Source organism: Hypanus sabinus, chromosome 17, assembly GCF_030144855.1.
Source record: "Hypanus sabinus isolate sHypSab1 chromosome 17, sHypSab1.hap1, whole genome shotgun sequence".
Lineage (NCBI taxonomy): Eukaryota > Metazoa > Chordata > Chondrichthyes > Myliobatiformes > Dasyatidae > Hypanus > Hypanus sabinus.
The window spans coordinates 16,770,700-16,780,045 of NC_082722.1; the positions used below are offsets into that span (position 1 = coordinate 16,770,700).

At 42.5% G+C, this 9,346-nt stretch overlaps 1 protein-coding gene across 6 annotated transcripts in view; it reads right to left on the reverse strand.

Moving 5' to 3' along the window:
- prmt7 (protein arginine methyltransferase 7) overlaps positions 1 to 9,326 on the reverse strand; it is a 65,426-nt gene extending 56,100 nt beyond the window's left edge. For 2 of the 6 annotated variants that reach the window (XR_009516228.1, XM_059992606.1), the window contains exons 1-3: positions 9,140 to 9,326; positions 3,724 to 3,760; positions 2,855 to 3,004 (exon numbers count right to left, since the gene is read on the reverse strand). Coding sequence is in view for 5 of the 6 variants with exons in the window: in XM_059992606.1 (XP_059848589.1) it covers positions 2,855 to 3,004; positions 3,724 to 3,760; positions 9,140 to 9,252 (300 nt within the window). In the remaining variant the exon portion in view is untranslated. Of the gene's footprint in view, positions 1 to 2,854; positions 3,005 to 3,579; positions 3,635 to 3,723; positions 3,761 to 9,139 lie in introns of all 6 variants that reach the window. The other 4 variants (XM_059992607.1, XM_059992604.1, XM_059992605.1 and 1 more) reach the window with 4 other exon arrangements.
- Positions 9,327 to 9,346: the final 20 nt, after the last annotated feature.

The window sequence follows — 9,346 nt, forward strand, 5'->3', positions numbered from 1 at the left end:
TCCCCATTCTTAAGTAGGCAATAAGGCCATTATGGGATCTAATCTGCCACATATGATGGGCTGGAGACAAAAGATAAGGCAGATGCTTAAATCAAGCATTCCGCTGGAAAAACTCAGCGGGTCAGAGTTGGCAGGTAGATGGGCAGTTTGTGAAGCAGTACAACACCTGTCCAGTGTTTCTGTCAGCTCCCAACAAGTGGCTTCTCGACACCACTTCAAATGGTCCTTCTCCACTCTGCGTGGTCATGAGCCAGAGCTTCCCAGAAGTCAGTAGGAATATTCTTCACAAAAACTTTGAGCACATCTTTGAATCTCTTTCTTTGTCCATCTGGCAATTTCCTCCCACCACAGTTCAGAATTGTATGCCTAATTTGGGAGTCTGTTGTGGGCTCATGAGCTGGCACAATGTAGCCAATTGGGAGCCTCAATGTTAGCCTGGCAGGTGCTGGTGCTAGCTCATCCATTCCTCCACTACAATTGGAGCATTTTATGAAGACTACATTGCCCAAGCTTTGAGATGCCTGATGTTGATAGTCCTGGTCTCATACGCACAGAAAGGGTCACTGTTGCCTGGCGGACCATGAACTTGTGCAAAGACTGAGATCTTGATTTTCATTTACCCATTTCTTCAATCAACTGAAGACTGTACTGGCACAAAGCAGTGGTGAATTTCAAAATCGATGTGTGCACTCACTGAAAACTGTCTCCTAAAATATGGTAAGTTGTTCATGTTTCCGGAATTTCTCCACAAACCTTTATTGTTGAATGGCAGAGTGGTGCAATGGAAGCAGGATGAAAGAGGAGTTTGGTCCTGCCGGTTTTCAGCACGAGTCATGTACTCTCATATGCATCAGGGAGGAAATCAACAATGTCTTGGAGCTCAACCTCCTAGTGTGCATAAACACCAGCATTATCTCCCCACTATAACTTGACTATTGAGATCTGGGTGGCCTTGGTTCTAGACTGTGGTTTCTGCAGTTGAGAACAGATTTCCAATAGTTCTGAAGCTTACCTCCAAAACATTCTTAGGAAGTGAGGTGCATTGCAGCAAACAAGATTGGGAAAATTGTTGATATAATGGTACAGCCTTGCCTGATGCTAGTCTGCACTGAAAAAGGTTATGTTCCAGAGCTGTTGGTTAGTATCTTGTTACCATGGAGTAAATGTACATTGAAGATTAATTTTTGTAAGATGGCAATTTTGAGGAACATGCTTCATAGTCACTCCGGAATGACGGCATCAAAGATTTTAGTGAGGTTGGAAAAGATCATGTACAGTTGCTGGTATTGTTACCTGAATTTTAATTGGATTTGTTGCCAGGTGAAGGCCAAGGCCACTGTGCATGTGGGTAACAGGAATCCACACTGAGATTTGGCATGGCAAACCTTTGATTGCTGGGAGAGGGTGGGTGAGGAAGACACTAGCAATTACTTTTACTGTGTCACAGAACAGGAAAACTTCTGTCAGATCTGACCACAGTCAGATCTTTAAAAATAAAGATTAACTTCATTTGTCACCTCTACATTGAAACATACAGTGAAATGCATAATTTATGTCAAATCAAATCAGCGAGGTCTGTGCTGGGCAAGCCATGAATATCACCATGCTTCCAAGGCCAACAACACCCCTAAACCTATGAAACAGTAACAGTAGATCTTTGAAATATGGGAAGAGACTGGAGTACCTGGAGGAAGTCCACACAGTCTAGGGGAGAACGTACTGATTGCTTACCAGCAGCAAAGGGAATCAAACCCTGATTTTACAATCTGCAACACTGTTACACTAACCGCTATGGTTCCTTGCCGTCCCGCTGTCTCTTTTCTTACAGATGGTAATTATGCATCCTTTAAGATCTCCTGGTATATCCAACTCTTCCTAGAAACAGCAATAAGGTTGTTGATTTGTGACTGAAGCACTTTGCCATGGAGTTTTAGAACTTCAGCTGGGATACCATATGCACCCGAGATCTAGTGTTTTTTTTACTTGTAATAGGTAGGTAGCAAGGCTGGGCAGAATAGACTCCTGTGGAATAGAAAGAAAGGCCAATGCCACAGTTGAGAAGGTATTTGAAGTATTCCTTTCCATGAGCACTGATTGTCTCCCCACCCCTGATGAAAACCCTTTTCTTGGTTTGCATGTGAGGTGGGGCATCAAGTGTTTGAATAACAGAGGAGGTAACAGCACAGAAGAATCCACACATGTCATAGCCTTCGTCAAGTGGCTGAGCATCTGGTCCCTCTCCATCCATCACTTGCTCTTTTCATGTTTTTGTTCTGCTGGGTATCTAATGAGCTCAACCCTGAGATTCAACATCCTTGCTCCATGCTCAGTGAGTTGATCTGAGTCAGAATTAACTTAAATCTACAGTATGTGCATCAATAAAGTGATCAAGACATCAGCATGACCACTTATTTCTGCCACAATGGAAAATTGAAGAGTCCATGCTGCAGTTAAATCATCTGTGAAAATGTGTGTCTGATAACAATCATTATCAAGACTCTGCTTAAGCTTTGTATTAACAAGAAGACTTTGCATGTAAAGCAAGTCTGTGTAACAACCAAACATGCTTCTGTTTGGAACAAAGTTAATTGGGAATAAATAGAGGCAACAGGAGCAAGGCAGACTCATGCAGCCTCTAATTTTTGCTCTTCAAAGTAACTACTCATTTTCTATACTTTGCCTAGTGAGTGAAGTTATTAAACAAGATTATTGTTGAAAGTTTGTTTGTATGATGCCCAAACTATAAGACTCTTTATAGAAGATAAACTATGTTAAGTGAAAATTTCAGCAAAATACAAGTGCAACGAAGTTAAAATCCAGACAATAAACACATCCACCAGCTCGTAGGTCTCACCTCAACTGCAAAACAGAAGTCTGCACCAGCTTTTGCTGCCATCATGGATAAGAGCCCAGTCCCAGTGCCGATGTCCAGAACAATCGCCCTCTGACCTCGTTCCTTCACCCTGCGGACTGCTGCCCGAATTCCACTGTAGTATTTCTCATTCTGCAAAATCGTTTCAAAACTTCATCAGAGATTTTTGCATCTGCTGTTCACGTATGGCTCATACATGTCATCTAGAATTATTCAATACAAGAGAATCCGCAGACACAAAATGCTGGAGGAACTCAACAGGTTAGATAGCATCTATGGAAAGGAATAAAGAGACCAGATGAAGGGTGTCGGTCCTAATCACTGACCCTTTATTCCTCTCCATAGAAGCTGCCTGACCTGTTGAGTTCCTCCACCATTTTGAGTGTATCAAACTGTATTTCTTCTTTGGTTTTCAGCCTTGCACTCGTGCATATTTTAGATGCTCACGAACAACAGAAGACTCATGTTACTCTGGAACAGGCCAGACAGAGAAGCAAATAATAAAAGAAAAAGCATTCACTTTTAACCATACTAACATGGTAAGAGACTCAGCCACACTAACATCTTCAGTGATGATAATCACCAGTTATTTTAACCAGGCATTTCAGAATTTAAGCTACAAATAAATAGCATGTAGCCAGTTCAAAAACCAGAACTCATGTCCTTTTTTGTGTCATTACTGCATTTGAGATTTAGGGAGTACATACATGGTAAGGATTCTAGGCAACTTTCAGCCCTGTGATCCTACCGCAACTCGACAGTCTGAAAAGGCAAGAGCACCCACAGCATTTACATAAAAATGTATTGAAAATTAATTAACACTTGCATTAACAAAATTAATTAACATTTACCCTGTCTTTATCATGTAGCATATCAGCATAAGAGGACCTGTTAAGACAACATAGAAAAACAATCCAGTTAATTAAAATACGGTTTTATTTATTTGTCTACTGTAGCAGTTATTTTAAAACAAACCAAAAACGCTGAGAGACTAAGCCAGGAAATCAACACTGTCTGACACACTTCCAAAGTACCAGAGTTCCAAGATAAAAACAGGTAGGTTCGATTCTTTATTACAAAACCAGCAATAAAAATAAACTGACAAAACTAAATTAGCAATATAGTGTTCAAATAAGTGAAGTAATGAAGATACCGGCTAAACTAATGTATTTAAGTAGCTACTGATCTTGTTAGTGTTCCAATAACATGCCAAACGGCGTAACTAAGTGGTTGAACTAACATAGTGAAGTTAGCAACCTAGATAATGTTCCAATAATGTCCCAATTAGCGTACTAACAGTGTAATTAAGCGGTCAAACTAAATTATCAAACAAAAGAGTATCATTCTCCATGGCTCAACCCTCAACTCGACGAAACAACTAAGACAAAGCATGAATATTGCAAGATGTTTGAATCGACCGTTAAGGATGTTTTTTTGGGGTACTTAGAAGCAAGCTGCAGTCAGCATGGTCTCCTTCAGGGAAAACCCTGACTGACAAATCTGCTGAAATTCTGTGAAGAAATAACAAGCAGGAAACACAAAGGAGAATCAGCAGATGTTGTGTACTTGGATTTACAGAAGACCTTTGACAAGGTGCCACACTTGAGGCTAATTAACAAGTTAATAAGAGTGCATGGTATTACAGGAAAACTACTAGCATGGATAAAGCAGTGGCTGACTGGCAGCAGGCAAAGAGTGGGGAACAAAGGAAGCTTTTTCGGGTTGGCTGCCGGTAACCAGAGGTGTTCCAGAGGGGTCTGTGTTGGGACCAATTCCTTTATGTTATACGTCAATGACTTGGATGACAGAATTGATGGCTTTGTGGCTCAGTTTGCAGACAACATGAAGGTGGAGGGCAGGGAGTTTTGAAGAAGTAGCAAGGCTAAAGAAGGACTTAGACAGATTAGGAGAACGGGCAAAGAAATGGCAGATGAAAACCAGTGTCAGGAAGTGTATGGTCATGCACTTTGAGAGAAGAAATAAAAGGGTAAACTATTTTATAGATGGAGAAAAAAACCCAAGAATTTGAGGTGCAAATAGACTTGGGGGGGGGGGGGGGTGGAGTCTCATGCAGAATTCCCTAAAGTTTAATTTATAAGTTGAGTCTGTGGTAAGGAAGGCAAACGTGATGTTAGCATTCATTTTAAGAAGACTACAACAGGGGCGCCAACCTTTTTGCACCACGGCCTGATTTAATATAGACAACATTCTTGTGGACCGGCCGATGTGGGGGGGGGGTGTTAAACACGACTGGAATACAGCGATACTTGAAGGAGGTTAATTATGTCCAGTCTATTCCGCAATTTAGTTTACATGGCTAACAGCACTTGCTTCTGTCCTGCTTGCTCACATTTTTTCCACTCAAAAAACTCAACGGGTTTGTCTTTAAGTGCAGGGTGCTTGGTCTCAAGGTACCGAAGCAGTTTTGAGGGCTTCATTAGACAGCCTCCGGGCCCGAACTCCATCCTCCCGCCTGCTTGCCACCAGACGCCTTGACCAGGTGCGGCTGGTCGTGGGTGGAGTGAGAGGACAAGGTCAGGGCCAGAAGTCAGAGCGACTGACCGAGCGATGAGTGCGACAGGTCGCACGCCCGCTCCCCCCCCCCGTCGGATCTATCAGCCGACAAAAGTTTGTCTCGAGGATGACTTTCAGTAGATCGCAGCGAGGTAGCTACTCTGCTACTTACGAAACCCTGAGCCCTAACCTGCAACTATTTTAGCATCGGGTTCCCCACAAATATTCAGTGTGGTAAACAGGTTGAGAGGCGGTGCCCATCTGTCCGTGCTCCAGGCCAGTAGCAATGGCATTTCTCTTCAGCCGCGCAAGGCCAACCAGTGATCCCTGGCGAGAGGGTATCACTGCGTTTAGGTGACTGATGACCTCGCGTGTGTTCAGTTCAACAGTGGGCGTAACAGGGAATGAGGAAAGGTGCAGCTGACTCATATCATTTCATATCGCTAAATCATATTGTTTCTCATGCTTTGCGGCCCGCTACCGGTCCACGGCCTGGTGGTTGGGGACCACTGGACTAGAATACAAAAATCCTGGATGATTTGTTGAGGCTTTATAGAGCACTGGTGAGGGCTCACTTGGGAGGGTCTCTTATCGAAGAAAGGATGTGCTAACTTTGGAGAGGGTTCAAAGGAGGTTCATGAAAATGATTTTGGGATTGAAAGGCTTGTCACATTAAGAGCATTCGATGGCTCTTGCCTCTACTCACTGGGACTGAGAAGTGAATGGTGACCTCATTGAAACCTTTCGAATGCTGAAAGGACTTGACAGAGTGAATGCGGAGAGGATGTTTCCTATGGTGGGAGAGTCTAAGACCAGAGGACACAGGCTCAGAATAGAGGGGCATCATTTTAGAATGGAGATGAGGAGGAATTTCTTTAACCAGAGAGTGTTAAATCTGTGGAATTCATTTTCACAGGAAGCTGTGGAGGACCAGTCATTGGGTATACTTAAGACAGAGGCTGATAGATTCTTGATTAGACAGGGAATGTCGGGGAGAAGACAGGAGTTTGGGACTGGGAGGAAAATGGATCAGCCATGATAAAATGGCGAAGCAAGCTTGATAGGAGAAATGACCTAATTCTGCTCGAATCTCATGGTCTAATATGTAACTCTACTCATTTGCTTCTACAATGCCACAACCCATGTGACAGATCACCATAATAAACACGTCATAAGACACAATACAGACAGAAAATAGATACACAGCTCCTGTAGTGTACATTAAACCAAATGGTGTTCTGATCTGAGACAAATTAATGTAGGAATCCTTACAAGTTGATATTTGATTGAAACCACATGATTTATACTTGGATACCAGAACCCCAACTATAATATGAGACCAGTACCTAATGGGTTTCTGATTGTTTTAAAACAGCAAACTATTCCTATGTAACATAGCAGTGAGAGATAAGAAATTAAAACAAAATTTGCTAGAAATGCACCATCCGTGGGGAAACGAGATCAGTGATCCAGAAGCAGGTGGAAAATATTTAAATGGAAGCAGGTTGTGGATTTTTGTTCAAACTTACTGACCAGTTCAGATCACTTTTAACTATTTCCTGTACTTTATAATGATCAGCAAGAATTTTATTTTGCTGAGATCTCTGAGGATCCTGTCACATGATCATATTCAATAAGCATGGGCGGTGAAGCAGTGCTGTGGAGGATGAAGTGAATAGGATTTTTTATTATTTTATTTTGATGTTTTTAATTACTTTTAAGTATTACAGGTTCCTTCAGTTGATTTTATTTGAGTTTTTTGTTTTGTCTACTTTCATCATTTTAACCATCAGAAATATTGTCCTTTAAATCCATAGATATCAGATTCTCATCATTATGGTTGGTTTAGTAGCAAGATCTCTTAAGATGCAATAAAATAAAAAAAATTTCGATAGCCAGCCAAACCCCACCACCAGCATTGCTGCCTACCAAAGCCTTCAGGAATATTTTGTGACATCAGCTGAGATCTTGCTACTAAACCATCCATAACAATGGAAATCCAAGCTCTTTGGTCTAGTAGAATGAGTCTTCTGCAACTGGACTAAGCTTGTATAACTATAGCATTGCCTCAGAAGGGAAATGGTAGCAAGGTCTGGCCTTCTGTTATAGTCAGTGAACTTTCTACAGGATTTGAAATACCTGTTCTTTCCAGAGACAAGAGACAGCAGTTGCTGTAATTTGCAGCTTTAAAAAGGTTGGAAAAAAATTAAGCAGTCCAGATGAAGGGTCTCGTGTGTTCCTGCAAAATGGCCGAGTTTCCCATGGAACTTTAATTATAGAACGGTCTTTGTGTACATTTCTAAGGTGGGGAAGCGTGCCAGTGATAAATGAGCATGTCAGAAGTTCAGTGCAATATGAATATTAGGCTTTAAATTAAGTTTGAAATGCCACCAATGGGGCATCTATTTTGATCATACGCAATTTCTCTTTATTGCATTAATTAGTATCCACCGCATCCATGGGAAATTCAGCCATTGAGTGAATAAAGTTGATCCTCGATGCTGTAACTGGGTGGGCAGCTAACTGTATATTGCCCTCGTCCCCAAAATACTTGAAGGGGTTTGCACTACTTTTTAAAACAATTCTTCTACATGGTTGTCCAGTTATTGAGGAAAGGCCCATCATTCCCATTATCATTGCACAAGATTGTATAATGCAATTACTTTTGAATGGAAGAGCTATCATACTTAAAGACAAAGGACTGTTTTGCTGGTCTAGTCCAGATGAAGGATCTCAACTTGAAACCTTGACTGTCCATTTATCTCCATAGATGCCACCTGACTTGCTGAGTTCCTCCAGTATTCTGTGTATTGCTGAAGCACACTTAGAGCTTCATCAACCATAATTACAGTGCACGGACAAGTACAATTTATAGTGGATACTCAAGAAATGAAATAGACATCAGAAGCTGAAAATCAAGAAAAGAACAGAAGATGCCAGAAACACTCAGCACATTGAACTGCATCTGTATTCCTGGTTTTTCCAGTTTTTATATAGACAGAAATGTCTGAAGTATTCAGCAAGACATAGCCACAGTCGTGAAAGGAAAACAGGTTGATGGTCTTTCAGCAAAACCTGACAGGTAAAGAACTGCAAATACTAGAAATCTGAAATAAAAACAGTATATGTCTATCAAGTGTCATCTATATTAGAAACCAAATAAAAGCTTTATTCACACTAAAAAGGCTGGAGGAACTTAGATTAGTCAGCAGTCGATATTTTAGGCCAAGAACTGGAAGGAATGAGGGCAGAAGATAAAGTAAATAGGTGAGGGAGGTGAAGAGGTACGAACTAGCAGATGATGGGGGTAGGATGGGTAGGTGGAGTGGACGGGCAAAAATTATGCAAAAAAGCTGGAAGGTGATAGGTAGAAGCAGCAAATGGCTGAAAAAGATGGCATCTGCCTTTCTCTTCTCCCAGATGTTGTCTGATTTGTTGAATGGTTACGGTACTTTGCCTTTACCGTGGATTTCCAGCATCTGGAGCTTTCTGTTTCTTTGTTTCCACCCACCCCACCCCACCCTTTCAAATTAGACACGGGACAACTTCGGCAAAGTCCCATCAGTGTAGATAGGGAGAAGAGTGACTGATCGTGGCTAAGATGCGCCACCGTGTCACCGGGACGGCCGGTGCCATGGTTCGGCTCAGGGACAGAGTGAAGCCACGGAGAACGACAAGGACACACACAGTCAGGGGGTGGGGGGCAGCGGACAGGCACATGCACTGGCTGCCGCCGGGACGCCCGTTCTGTACCGTGCTATCTCCTGGTGATAGTCATAGTCCTCGCCTTCCTCCTCCCACTCGGTGGCCCCGGTGATGGGGTTGGCTCTGCTGCAAAAAGTCTTCATTGGTGCTGCCTTCAGCATCCCGATCTTCACAGCACCACCCGCACCAGCGCCGCCATCTTCCCGCCCGGCATGCAGCGCGCGTGGCTGCTCACGTGAGTGAGCCGCGTGCTGG